The 15,058-nt window shown below is 38.8% G+C and overlaps 1 protein-coding gene across 5 annotated transcripts in view; it reads left to right on the top strand.

Moving 5' to 3' along the window:
* The window catches only part of SMIM14 (small integral membrane protein 14), a 55,515-nt gene extending 45,184 nt beyond the window's left edge, over positions 1-10,331 (top strand). For 3 of the 5 annotated variants that reach the window (XM_056352461.1, XM_056352474.1, XM_056352481.1), the window contains exons 4-5: positions 6,442-6,590; positions 7,163-10,331. In XM_056352461.1, coding sequence (XP_056208436.1) covers positions 6,442-6,590; positions 7,163-7,195 — 182 coding nt within the window. In that variant the 3' untranslated portion in view covers positions 7,196-10,331. Of the gene's footprint in view, positions 1-6,441; positions 6,591-7,162 lie in introns of those variants that run through there. The other 2 variants (XM_056352472.1, XM_056352466.1) reach the window with 2 other exon arrangements.
* The last annotated feature ends 4,727 nt before the right edge of the window (positions 10,332-15,058 follow it).

The following is a 15,058-nucleotide window of genomic DNA, read 5'->3' as shown; positions in this document are numbered from 1 at the left end:
AGCATATGAACTCACTCAATTAGCCTGCATCAGGACTACTGTAATGCTTGGATGGAGCCAGGAACACCTGAGCAGTGTTCCTGGAAGCGAGAGCTGCTGCTGCCTGTGTCTTCTACAGGTCTAGGAGCAGCGAGCCAAGAGCTCCAGGATCTTGGGGAGAGAGTACGCCTTTGTTCAGTCTCCTGTTCTTATCTCTTCACTCCCCAGTAAAACGTGTTTAGAGATGGCCATCTAGCTTGGACTTGCACTGTGCCTTCCCGATTCATTCAGAGCTATGAGCTTTCCCAGATAACCCCTGAAACAAGAGTACATCTGCCATAACAGTGCTGCTGGCTTTACTCTTTCTTTATGGTCTTTCCAAGTTACGCCGTGTGTCTGTGACTTCCAGCACCTCTCTTGTCCCAAATGCATCTGTCCTAGGGCAGACTTTAGTCTTCCACACCTTAGGCTTCTGTGTCTGGTTGTTTTTTTATTATTATTATTTAATACAGTCAATGCAGAAGACAGAAAGAGGCAGGTGACAGGAGACAGAATATTTTCTGTATTATAAGTAGGTACAGACGGGCTGTGCAGCTTTCTGAGTTTTAGTCTGCAGACAGAACCAAGTGATGGTAGGTCATTCTCACTCAAGCCTTGGGAGACTTGGTTCATCAATATTTATGAAGGTCTTAGGCTAGAGACTGTATAAATGGGTAAGTTCTGTCATGTGTGGGCACAAAGCTTGTAGGATAGCTTTCACGATACCAAGCTACAGTAGAGTGGGGATGTGAATGGTCTGGGGCAAATAGTTTTCCATCCTGAAAGAGATCATTGCAGTAACTGTGCAGATGCAAGCAATTTGGCAGCAATTGTTCCAAACCAGTGGTTTGTTTCAAAAACCGAAGCAAAAATTATAGACTAAATCCTCTCCTGCATTGTTATATTGCCTTAAATTTAGTTCCCACAAAGGTATTTTTCTGCTGATGCAATGACAGCAATGACTGGCTGTTGGTCAAATTATTTTGTGATGCTTCTGTGATTCTGTGCTTGGGCCAATATGAGCTCTGTAAGACTCCCAGGAGTCAAAGGCAAAAATAAACAGATTGAGTCTGGAGAAGCTTCTAGAGATGTTTTCAGAGACATATTAAAACAATTCTGGGCCAGTCTTCTCTCTATTGCTTCATCCTGTTCTGATGAGGTATACCACGATGAGCTTATGTTTGAGGTGGGTCTCCTTTTCCCTAGGTCCCACAGCTCCACTTCCTGTTACTTGCTGACTTTGATTCCTCATTTCGAGACCTCACTATGAAGAAGCTTGTTTCACTCCCACCCATTTGCTCATTCCCAGGATTTGGTCTTCCTTCTGAAAGCACAGCTGGGAATATTGTCATACACAGATTCTTAAGTTGCAAGGTTGTGGAATAACTGATGAGATGTATGTGGTTTTGTTTTGGAAGATGTCAGGGCTGTGGTTCAGCCAGTGTCACAGCAGCGTCATGTGCTGTGCCGTTGCTACCAGCTGGAAGTTCTCAGAAACACCCTGTGTTGGTTCTTCCTGAGCACACTTTGTTTTTTCAACCCCTGGTTTCGGATCTTTTTTTTTATTTTTGGAGCCAGATCAAAGCAGTAGCACCAAGGCTCCGTCATTTGCATTTTTGTGTTATTAGCTCTAAATTCTTATTTATGGTTGTTGGCCCCATTATATTGTAGTGACTACCCTGCAGAGAGTTTCCTGCTAGGGTCAGGACCAGTGCTTTTGGATTTGTACTCCTACATACAAGAGGATATGAGCACCACTTCAGAGAGCATTTGGGCACTCTGCGTGATGGCTCTTCTGCTGATTCTGTCAGAATATCTGCTATGACAGTAAAGCATGTATCAGAGTCTGATAACTGTTCCCTCCATTTTAGTGGGTGACTTGGAGAAAAAGGGCTGCAAGTTTTGAATATGCAACACATTTAATATTCTGTTGGGATTGTTTATGCTCAGCAAATCAAAAGATCTTACAGTTCCTGTTGAAATGAGGAATAAGAGCAGTAATTCTTCTCTGAATTTTGTCTAATGCGAGTGCAGCAGGGAAGATTTCTCTGAAGTGTGTGGCAATTGCAACATCAGTGGTTCATCCAGACCGAGGAGGATCCCAGCTGGTACTGAGCTGCTCTGTTGGCTGGTGGCCCTTCACAGTCAGCCTTCCATGTCAAAGGAAATGAGGAGCTACTGCCTGAGTTTTTTTCTCTGTTCTAGCAATTCCCAGATGTTGTGACCTGGATTTACCACATTCATATTTTCAACACTATTCTCAGTACTCTGCTAGCTTGTAATATAGTCAGAGATGACTGTCTCAAATGTCATCTACTCCCAGATTTTTATGTATTTTAAAATGAATGCATATCTGTGATTCATCTTGAGTTGTACTCATGGAGGGCAGTCACAGCAGTGTAACCTAACAGCATGAAATGTCTGCCAACGCTTCCCTCCCTTTTCTGGTAATTCCCTTCTCCCTTCCTCCACTCAAGTCGTCTTTGGCTTTCTTCAGTTTCCTTATCCCTGCCTTTGAAAGTGTCAGCTGGCAGGGATTATCTGCTGAAGGTCCTACAGGTTCTTGCCTTTCCTCACGATTCATCTGAAAGATAACTTCTCTTCATACAGTTTCCTGCCTCTCTTTCACAGGACAGGCAAGAATAAAAACACCATGAAAAGAAGGTACAAATCAGAGAGCATGTTGTTGCCTTTCCATATGCAGATGTTATACAGTAAAAAGCTGAAGATCCAAAAGGAGGTATTTCTATCATGACAGGGCATACAAAAAGCACCACATGGAATATACTTTTACAGTAAAAGAAATGCAATCTTTCCTCTTTAGGGTACAATCTCGCTCTGAATGAAAAATACCACTTCAAGAGGAGAACTAAGTTCCTGTAAGGAGTATTTCACAAAGACATTTATTAATTTTAATATTGTATTCTTGAGATTTTAGTTGCACGGTCGGGAGGTGGTTGACCTTTCATCTTTAGAAATTATTTTTACCAAACTCATAATTTTAGTAGCTTCATCTGCCTTCTAGTAGAACATTAAATGAGGTGGCAAACATCTGTCACAGAAGACTTTTTTTTCCCTTCCCATTTCTCTTCAAGAGGAGACTAGTTTATGTGACCTAGTCTCTGTTTCTATAGGAAAAAGCAAGTCAAAGAACTGTATCTCGTACATGGAGCAACAGATAGGATTCACCATAATCATTAGCTCCCATGGACGTTCATCCCAAATTATCAGACCAGCTCCTCAGAAAGCTTTCCCCTGCACAGAGATAATTCAGCCATGGTATAAACAAATTCCAGGTAACCACAGGGACAGAACTGCTCACAGGCTTCATTCAGAAGTGCATGGATGTATAGGTATGCTGAGCTGAGGGGACCAGATACTCTGAAAATAAAGATCTTGAGCTGGATTTGGTGTTGTGTGGAAAGGCAGGTTAGAGGCTGTAAGCTTCGTGTCACTCAGTGATACAGGAATATGTACTGCTACATTCTGTACCTCCCAGCACTGGAGACTAATAAACAGATCCATCCATCAGAATGGGTGGTGGCATATTCATCTGTGAGGTCAGAACAGGGCAATCTTGTATCTATCTGGAAATACTGGAAAATATCACCCACAGGTGCTCTTACAGGATAGCCTTTGTTCTTCAAGGAATCAAAAACCCACGTCTAGATTAGCTGCAAAAATATCAATTATAGGTAAAAGCACTGTGGCTGTGAACTCTTAAAAATAAGATATTTTTTTTCTTCTGCCCATCAGCAGTTGATCTTCACTCAACTGTTCTTTATCCATAAGCTGGTCTTACCTGATTATTTTGTGATCTTGATGATGGAGGTCTTTGTAGCAAAAGATTGTTGCCTTCCATGTATTATTGCTCCCAGTAGCTTCTTGTCTGTTCTCTTGATTTGTGATGCAAAGCTTTGAAAAGTGTGATTCACCTCAGCTATGTGAGATTTTACTTATCCTCATCTCCTTCTGTTAAGATGTTAAAGTAACAGATTCTGAAATATCTCGCATCCTTAGTAAAACACATGGTCATTTGTGAGAGATGTGGGTTTAACAGTTCTTGAATAGTGTAAACAGTGTTGTGGCTGTTTTGATATCTGGCATGCTTTGAGTAGGTAGTACAGGGCCAAGCTATGTTGAATCAGCTGCTGTCTTGCTTAACTTAGTTTAGAACGTTTCAGCACATTTGGTTCCATCTAAACTGTATTACAACACAGGCTGAAAGAAATTGTCTTTTGCATGAATGTTTATGGTTTCCCTCTATGGTTCCTTCTGCTCCCTTCCTTGATCTGTAGCATGAGCTGACCTAGCAGCGTTTACTTACCCTAACTATTGTTTAACCACTGACCTTAAGCGCATTATGGTTCAGCAAAAATTCCCAAAGGCAGTCTGACTGTTCTCTGTTTCTCTGCATTGTATGGGGAATCCAGTGTAACAGGTGATCTCAGTTTTCAGTGTTCTACTGTACACATGTGCCAAAGCAGGTACCTAAGGCTGTCTTACGTGCTGATGAAGGTAATCTTAGGGTAGCTATTAACGTTGCCTGGAAGCCCCAAAATAAAGCAGTTGTCCTTTTCATGCGGAATTATATGTTAGTTTACTGGACTGCATATATAAAGCTCATCCAAGATTTAAAATATTGATATATGATGTTGATAAACAATAGTATTTTCCTTCAGCGTAATTGCAGATCTGAACTCTTACCTGCACAATTTCATATGCTTTCTGAACCAATTATATGACAGTTTAATGAATTAATGAAAGGCTGTAGCATTCTCATTTATTTTCTTTGCACTGTAACTTCTCCTCGTGTACAGCACCATTTGTTCACTCAGATCTGCGAAAGAATTGGCACCTGTAATTGTATATACTTACAATCGTAAAATTCTTCTACATTAGCCACATCCCAAGTTTTGAAATGTCTGTATTTGGGACATTTAAAAGGTAAGAGCTGTATGACAGTTTCTGTTGCTTATACATATTAAGAGTGGTATTTGTGCTGTGAGAAGCATGAACTTCTATAATACAGGTTTTTTTCTTCTTTTTTTGAGTACATGTGATGTTGGTAAAGAACATCAGTCCAACAGCCCCAACTCATACAGTCTTAATTCACAGAACAGCAAAGTTGTGAATGGCATAGCTGTAAGCTTCCCCACAGTGCCCCTTTGCTGTGTTATGAACAAACCATTTTCACAGAAGAGCCTCTGTTAAAAATGCTACTCATTATGACAGTGATGAGGGTGGGTTTTTGATATCGGCATTAACCTTCAAGAAAAATACTCCAGCAGCTCACTGGGTGTAAATTAGCTTGCAAATGTTAAATAAGAACAGCTTCCAACCAATACTGAATCCAGACTTGACTCCATACGAGGATCCAAATGAGCTGAGGCAACTGAAAAATCTGACAGATACAAGTGTGTCTGTGGAATGCCCCTGGATGTTAAAGTTTTCAACTTGATGAATAAAATAGAACAGCTCTTCTCTTTCTGAAGGTTATTCATTATAGCTTTGTATTAATTGTTCTGCATTAATTGATCATCTAGATTATTAACAAAGATATTAGGTCTTTAGATACTATTGTAAATGGAGCCATTTAAGTACCATTGGTAATAAACTATACATTGATTAATACTTCAGCTGACAACATTAGTTACAGTTTGATTATTTGAAATTATGTTTCAGAGGAGAAAAGTTGTTTTCAAATGTGCAGATATTTGCAAGAGTTTCTTGATCCAAAAAGACTTAACCAGCCATCTCCAGTCTGAGGGAATCTTCTCAGTTTTATTTCCATACTTTGATGTCTCAGCCATTGGGAACTAGGAATGTATGAAAATTAGATGTAAAATTTTTATATTGTATTCCTGGGCTTCACTTTTTCATGTATCTCCTCAGCATTTTTTCCCCTTCTGACGGATACGTTTTCCTTGATGCTATCAGAAATACCATGTGACCTGGATGATCAGTCACAGACATCTAGCTTGTTGATACACTTGTTTGAACAAACTCTCAATAAAATAACTTAAGAGTAGCAAACAAAATCATAACCATTAGTTTGCTCCCTTCTTGCTAGACTTAGCATGTTTTCTTTCTGGGGGTCTAACAATAGAGTCCAAGCTTTCATCTTTTTAGTCTTTTATTTGTTAGAGGCAAAAACAGATGGGTTTTTTGCCCACATAAATATATTTTTCATCAAGTTTGATTTCTTAAACACAAAGGGTGTGTTTCTCATCTCCAGTCCATTAGAAGTTAATGTGAACTAAGAAATATTCATGATAATTCTGAGAATTCCAGCGAAATCTTATGAAACAGATTCTCATTTCAGGTTTTTTTTGTGAGAGTTACATTGCATTTGTGTTTTCACCATGGGGAAAGAACTCTGCTGTCACTCTGTGCTATAACTTGAGTTTTCCTTGTCTGTAGTGCCAGGACCAAATTCTTCCAGTGACAATGGCATCAGCTTTGCCATGATAATGATGGCCTGGGTGGTGATTGCACTTGTCTTGTTCTTACTGAGACCTAGTAATCTGAGAGGATCCAACACAGCCGGAAAGCCAACCAGCCCACATAATGTAAGTGCATCTTCAAGTACCCTGTAGAGAGACTTTACAAGAGCTTAGATGTGTTTTGTTTTAATACAGACTATCTTACAGTCATTTTTCCCCTTTATTTTCTTGGAACCCCATTAACGATGAAAATCAGTAAAACCAAAGGGAAAGCAGAATCACAAAGGCCAATTGTGAGGCCTGCCGTGGGATGGAGTAGGTATGAGTGACTAAGTGTGGGTCCTAATGTCCTCTGGACACTGGCTGTCCCTGGTTAAAACTGCCTCCTGCCTTCTTATGTACAAGCTTTAAATCACAGGTTTAAGAGAAGTCGGTAAACAAAATTACATCATGAAACTAGGAAAGTGATCTTTGCCCAAGATGTGGGATCATAGAAAAATCCCTGTTGCAGAAAACAGTGTTGTTCTCTGATGCTCATTTACTCTTGAGTATTGAAAGAGATGCTGAAAGATCTTAAAAGAAAGCACAATGTAACTCTTCTGAGTTCTTTTATTGCTAAATCCTCTTCCATGAAGCACTGTTTCTAATCCTGAATGTGGCTTTTTTCTTTCTTTTCCTGCTTCCTTCCTTCCCTCTAGGGGCAAGAACCACCAGCCCCACCGGTGGACTAGAGCGTTCACTATTGGAAAATTTCAGCAGCTAAAACCTTGCACGACCAAATGAACGAAGTGACCAGATTACTCCTAAACCCCGCTCAATACTGTTTTCTTTTCTCATTTATATAGAGAAGAATTATTATTCAGCAGTTATCTTCATTAACTGCTTTTAGCAACTACAATTTTAAGTTAATTTTTGCTTTGTGTGTTATTACAAATCCTAGTAGATTGTAATTTGAATAATGATAAGGCATTGCAGGGGTTTTTTGGTTTTTACTGTGGACATTCCACTCAGTCTCTTTCTGTTACAGTGATCTTAATTTCTTTGCAGTGATTTCTGATGTGCATTGAAAGAAACAGAAAATCCCTGTACATCTATAATAATGAAGGTTACTGACCTTTCTTCAGATTAATCCGTATTTTTTTCTCCACTATACTTCTCAGAGTTATATTACGGTTGCAACTATTAGCTTAGTTATGGTGAGAAATTGAAATTATTTCATACTTGCCCTGGTTCAGAGCAGCTTTTAGTCTGGCCTTTGGACCCCTAACTTAGTTTTCAGTGTTGTTGGCAAAAGCACGGCTTGTCCAGTAGAATTATACTCTGTGTGCGTGCGTGCACACATAAGCGAATGTGATAATTGTCACTGTCAAAGCTTTGACATATATATTGGGAACTTTACACAAAAGAATATACCACCAAAAAATAATTTAATCTTGTTCATTAATAAATGATATATCTTGTTCAATATATTGTCAAAAAATATATTCCAAAACCAGATTTGTTTACTTATAGACTTCATGAAAAGAGACATTTAGTGGAAAGAACTTGGTAGAATTTTCTGTCTTGATATAGTCTTTTAATACTCAGTATCTTAACAAGTTCTTAGCCATGATGTAATTAATGTATATTGGACAAGATGAAATCATACCAAGAGGTTACCAAGGTTATCAACTTTTGGTCTACCAAAACATATACTGGATATTCAGGTTTTTTCACCTGTATGTTATCAGCAATTCTTAACATTTCATTCTTGTCTACTGGTTGTAATTGTAGAATAACAGACTTGCAGGTGACTACATATGGCATGTATTTTCCCTCTAATATTTGTGTGTATGTGTGGTGTGTTTATGTGTGCGTATGTGTGGCTGTGCACGTACCTGTGCACATCTCCCATTGTAGAAAATGGGAACAACTTTTTTAATGTACATTAATTTAAGAACATTTTAAAGATGTACAGAAAAGCAACACTGTATATTTTTCTTGATCAATTTGAAAAATTGATGAGAATAATGTAAAGAACATTTTTATGTTACCAACATGAAGCTTCTTTCCGTAAAGGTCAGTAGAACAGACATATGGGAATTCAAAGCCTTACTCTACAAACCTTTATTTCATGGGGACTTTAGTTACGGAGCTGAAGGGACTGTTGAGATGCGTAAAGGTTTGTATTAACAGGCTCTAACAAAAATCTCACATCAGATCCCATGGATGACAGACGCAGGGTTTTCCTCCTCAGGGTAAATGGTGGGCCAGCTAAGCCTCCTTGCAAAGGTACAGTGCAGACCTGAAGAAAGGCTTCTGTAATTTGATGTAATCGCCCTTTGAATTTTTGTGGAATAGCGTGCTTCCAAGCATAGCAGCACATGTGAAAAATGAAAAAAAAAACCATTAAAAATGAAGAAGATTGGGCCAGGTGCTCTCAGTGACATCGGCGCAGTGCCATGTAAAGTGATGGTGCTGCAGCAGGGAAGCTGAGAGAATTTGTCCTGTTATGTCTAATGGTGTACAGGCCACAAACACTGTGTAAAGATGTCACTGGGACGAGCAGTCTGACTGTGCTTGCTTTTTGCCTTCCATGTACGTTTATGTTTCGGATACTGTTTTGAACAAGTAATACAGCATCATTTTGTTGAACCAACAAGGAAATATATATGTATCTCCTACACTGACCTTTTCTCCAAGGATTTTTGGCCAGAATTCTTCACTATCAGATGCATAAAACAGGCTTCCGATTGATCAAAAAGCCAGCTGAAACAGGCTTCATTTCAGACAGAGTGCCACTCCTCATCCTATTGGAAATTGGTGAGATTTACAGCAGATGCTCCTCACTTCCGAGGATCCATCTTGCTTTACTTAAATGTCTGTGTATGTATTTATAAAACTCACCATGTGCACCCAGCTCTAACAGTCTTGGCAGATGAACTTTTCTTTGAGAGTAATGTGTTTTACATTTAAATGAAGTGTCTTTGCTTGAAATTCCTCTAAGTAATTGTCCCAGTGATTTTATACATGTATGCTTTCCTCATGTAAATTGCTATTTTAAATTTTCTATGTAAAAGAAAAAACATTGGAAATATTTTATTGTAAAATGTACTAAAGAGCCAGGCCACTATCCCACGTCAAAATGTATGCCTTTTAAATTCAGATACTCTCTCCAAGATACACCCTTCAGATCACCACTCTTAATTTAAAAAAAAGTAACTAATTGTAGGACTGTATTTTGCCACTCTTATTTATGTTAAATAGTGCCTTACTCATCAAGTAGTTGCACTGAAGTTTGTGGGACTACTCTGAGATAATGTACTAGTAGCAGCTTTAGTAAGGGTGGCAGAAATCTGGCCTTTAGTGATGTAGTTTGTGATGAAATAATTGTATCATGGTTACAGATGTTTATGGTAAATTTTGAGAAGTGTGGAAGAGATTAGTGGCATGTGAAGCTTCAGGATATGATTAATTCTGTCATGAGGGTTTTAAGCTTGGTTAGTAAGAGATGCAAGTTGTAACAACTTGGGAAATATGGAGGGAATTTTACAATTATACCTTAGCTTAGATCTTTGTTAAAACAATAGTATTTTTAGAGTCTGCTTAACACAATTGTTATATTCTGAAATGAGAAATCATATGTATTCATGTATTGTCTGCCGATCACTTAGCCTTGTAACATTCATGATTGAAAAAGGAAGAGTGATGATGTGATGTACCTAATGTAAATCGGTGGTTTAAAATGTCTGAATTATGCCAAACAAAAAATCATCTGTGCCATTTGCGGTTTCCTAGTGATCTTTTACTGAGTACTTGGATTGGGATAAAGGGCTTGTACTATGCACTTTTTATTGACTTAACACAATAAATAGCAATCGTTAGTAACTTTTTGTCTTCGCCTCTTAGTCTTTGTATAAGATACTGCACCAACCTATAAATTCCTAAGGTAGTTTGAAATAATTTAAAAATAAGCATTGGTAAAAATAGTGTTTTCTGTGCAAATTTTAAAATGTAAATTCTAACTTTTCTAATGGACACTTGTCTTCTGTTTGTGTCTCAGGCAAGTCAGAACAAATTATAAGCGGTTTCCAAGGTTTAAGATACTTTGACATGGACGTCTCTGCCTTTTGCTCTTCAAAGTAGCCACGTAACCTAGGAAGTTAGAAATAATACAGAAAGAAAAGTAATGACAGAGGCCAAATATGCCAATTATGACACTTCATTTTAGATCACATCCTACTACTTTGGGATTTGCAGTCTATTTTCTAGTCCTAGATCTTGGCACTGTTGGACCCAGAGCTGCTCTGAGGAAGGAAGATGCTCCAGTAGATCCAAGGCAGCATGTAGAAGTAGTAGAGACCTGTTGCTTCCTCACTGTTCCCATGGAGTGTAGCACTCTTCTCCCTCTGGCAGCAGAGCATGAAATGCTGAGCAGTGGGTCAGCAGCAGCTCAGATCCCATGTTAAGGATTCCTGCGTTAATCCAAGAGAAAAAAGGAAAATGACAGGAAAGCATTAGGGTTTAAAATAATACACAGCTATCCAGAAATCAATGCCAGAGAATCAGAAACAAAATCTGAATTTATTTTTAGTAATAATAATTTAATGACAAATAATTTAGTAATAAATGCTTTAGGCATTTGAGTCTATTTAGAAATTGTCTGATCTTAGTCTGAGAGATCATTAGTGTCTGCTCATCAAGATTTAGCCCTTTACTTGAACATGAAGCTATAAATAACTCCTAAAACTAACTTGACTTACAAGTGCGCTTATGAAAATGTTTGCCGAGGATGCACATACCTATTATGGGAAGCGATGCAGAAAGGAAATTACCACAAATTTAAACTAACTGTGTTCAATGGATCTGCATGAGGTCTAGCTGTTCAAGACTACCAGGTAAGTGGAGAAGATTACTCTGCCCAAAAGCCTGAAAAAAACTGTATCTTATTTAGGATTTTTGTGAGAAATACATCAAATCATTGCCACAAAATATTTCATGAACGTTAAGCGGGTTCCTTGCAAAAATGGACAATTTGCATTCTTTTCCCCTTCCGTCCTTACTTGTTCAGTACCAGCAGCAGCCTACGGTGCAATTCACTGCAGAGACACAGACCTTTGGTGGGGAAAAAGGAGGTCCATCCCACGGTGAACTACATCCTCACTTGTAAAACAGCACAACTCTTTTTGGCTTCCAGGGAGTTACACTCATCAAAGTCAGCTGAAGATTTGTCTCTTTTCATAGAAGAAGAGTAACTGAAGCAATGTTAACTTGCTCTTGTATCAAAATTATTGCCAACTCCAGTAGCAGGCATCTTGTAGTGAAACATAGTAACTAGAAGAACCTGGCCGCCGCATTACATTTTTAACATCCCCAGATAAGGGTTGGTCAAAGAGGGTGTCTGAAACAAATGTATTTCAATATGTGACAATAAATATTAATTCACCATCTATATTCAGCTTTTTAAAGGTTTCACTCTTCTTGCTTATATGGAAAGTGATATTATAAAATATTTTATACAATGTTAACTGAAAATACAGCAGTAATTTCTAATCAAAGATCACAAGTAGCAAGCTTTTCAAAAAAAGTCTTTTGCGTTTATGGGTTTTGTTATTTCATCCTGCAAGCTATAAATGATGAAACAGAGGAATAATTTCTGTGACTGTGTAGTTTTCAGACTTATACCTGTTCTAAAATTCTTGAAGATTATTAATTTCTTCTGGTGCAAAAAATACCCTTAAAATGTAAGAGAAGATATTAAAGCCAAGAAAATATATTTCCTAAGCAGACCAACAAAAAAATCCCCATCATTGTGCAACATTCTGAAGGTCACAGCCATAGCTTTGATATAAAAAGTAAGTCTTATGGTGTAGGAGCTCAGTCTAGAGCAGAACTTGTGGCTGAAATCATAAAGGATAAACTGAGTATGATTAGCAAGAAAATGATCCACAAAAGCTCCCACAGGACTGGACACTACAGCAAGCACTGCGTGTAACACATCAAAATCTTTTTTGTTGTGGTAGTGATGAGTAAAAATCTGGTTTCTTCAGCTCTCCTAGTGATTTCATGCAGCCTTATTTTCCATTCTCGGTTCCATATAGATGAAACAGAAAATCCAAATAATCATTTTCCCACTTAATCAAATATTAGTTTGCAATTTGAATTACAAGCGCATCTTGTCTCTGACACTCCCTCTGGCTGTATGCTTCTGTTGGGCTTCAGTATGTAAGAAGAGATTAAGCCAAATTTGCTTCTAGCTATACTGTAACAGTGGATCAAATCTTCACTTTATTTTACGTGAACAACTTCAGGCAATGGGACAACTTAGTTGAGTAAAACCCTTCAAAGAAGTCATGCTACAAGAGAATTTCTCACCAATGGGGCTGTGATGAAAAGCAGTCCCTGATGTGGCTGTTCTTACTTACTAATGCATTAGTTTTAGCATTTAAGGCTTCCTTATTGTTTTATTGAGATGGTTGTTATGCCTGAAATAGCTCTTCTGTTGGGAGCTGTAGTATGCTCCGTGTTCAGAAAAGCAATGCTGCTGCCCACAGCACTGTTTCTGAAGGAACCGCTTCAGTGTCTGCTGTAATGTCTGTGGTTTCAGAAAGAACATCAGAAGGGGGTGGGGGGAACTAAAACCAACCAACCAACCAAAAAACAAACAAACAAAAAAAGAGGTTATTTCATCCTGCAAGCTATGAATGATGAAACAGAGGAATAATTTCTGTGACTGTGTAGTTTTCAGACTTATACCTGTTCTAAAATTCTTGAAGATTATTAATTTCTTCTGGTGCAAAAAATACCCTTAAAATGTAAGAGAAGATATTAAAGCCAAGAAAAAAAAAAGAGGTATTTACTAAACAATTGATAAGACCATCAAATGTAAACATGCCTGGGAGGAAGTGTGAATAATTTCTGTGTATACTAAGAGACTTAAATAATCTAATTAGAGGAAGGTCATATACTGGAAAGCAAAACATCGTCGTGCCGGAACTGAAAGAATAGGGTTTGAAAGGACATTCTCATCAGAATTTTCAGGGTGGCCTTCCTCTGACTTTTAAACATAGTTTAAATTCTGCGTGGCTTTTGGGATTTATTTATATTGCAATATTGTCCACAAGTCCAGCTGAAATTAATATCCAGATTTCTGGGCCCTATACAAACAGGCATGTTGACCCTGACCAGAAACTCACTGCCTTTTGGGACAAATTTTACCCATAATTGCAGTTTAGGGTGCTGGTTGTCACTAACAAAAATACTGTATTAGATTAATATAAGCTGTTTGGGCAAACTGTCAGACCAAATGGCAAAGTCGAAGTTCTGGTGAGCCAGAGAGGTGGTGAGGAAGGGGCATAAGTAGGGACATGCCAGGCAGAAAACATTGCTCGTAATAACTCATAACGTTGGCTCTGTGCAGTTAACTTACGGTTGGCTCCGAGCACACGTGGAGCTCAGACACTCAGCTGCCTTGTCCAAAACTGGTATATGGCTTGCTTTATGCAACTGTTGGAGCTTTTTCCAGAGGAACCACGCATGCCCAGTCCCACATGTCCTTGTGTAATCTCTTCAGCTGAGCCTCCTTCCTCCCTCTCAGCACTGTAAAATACAAAGCATGGATTCAAAAGCTGATCCAACTGTTCTGCGGACAAGTCTTCTGGGCACATTTTTGCCTCAGCCTGGGACTGTTGCCGAGTAGCTCAGATTTCTCCGTTACATGTGGGGTTGCCTCCTGGTTGTGCTGTGTCAAAAGTTAAAGAAAGGCTTGACAGACAATGGTTGTTGTTGAATCTGTGTCAGATGTCAGTGTCACAAACTGATTACACAAACACAGCTGCCTTTAGTGAATGATCAGCTAAATCTGGTGACAGATTAGTCTGGCATTAAACACTCCCTAGATAGATACAAAACTTCTTTCATGTCCAGGGTTCCTTGATAGCTTCTCTCATCTCCAACATCAGAGTGCCAGCCAGGAGATTACGCAATCATGCACTCACTTGCTCTTTCTTTTCTTCCCTCCCCATCCCCTCATCCCCCAGGTCCTTCATAAATCATTATTTCTCCCTTGCATAAATGGAAGAGCTTGTACAGTGGAGGTGAAGAGTGCCCCCTCCACCCACCTTTAGCATTTAGATTGCACTTCACTTGGTGGTTTCTGGAAAAGTAGAGATGTGGCCTCAAGCCCACTCCCCTATTTTCCACACAGAGAGGATCCAGTCTCACGCTGGTACATGCTCTAGCCATTGAGCCATTATATTAGAAAAACATTACCACATTTCTTGGCCAAGCTTTTTGAATGAAGGAGTCTTAAATCTTTGGACTGCATGCCACTTGATCCTGCTGGTGTTACCCTTCACCTGAGCACATGTTAAAGGTCAGGTCTATGAGAGCATATAGCAAAGGGACTGCTCATTTTCAGGATCAGGTCAAGTTTAGATATGAGGCAGGCAACTGAACTACTCAGGCTGGATTCCACTGAGTCAGAACATGTACCTTTAGGTACCTAAGGAAATATATTGTAAAAACTTGAGTATCTTTGGATTTTATACACCTTTTGGAGTCCATCCCCTAGGACTAGGTTATTGACTAGATTATAAATTCTGTCATATGTGTAT

This window comes from Falco biarmicus, chromosome 1 (assembly GCF_023638135.1).
Source record: "Falco biarmicus isolate bFalBia1 chromosome 1, bFalBia1.pri, whole genome shotgun sequence".
Lineage (NCBI taxonomy): Eukaryota > Metazoa > Chordata > Aves > Falconiformes > Falconidae > Falco > Falco biarmicus.
Note: the sequence above shows the minus strand (reverse complement) of the source record. Positions and strands in the feature narration are given on the sequence as shown.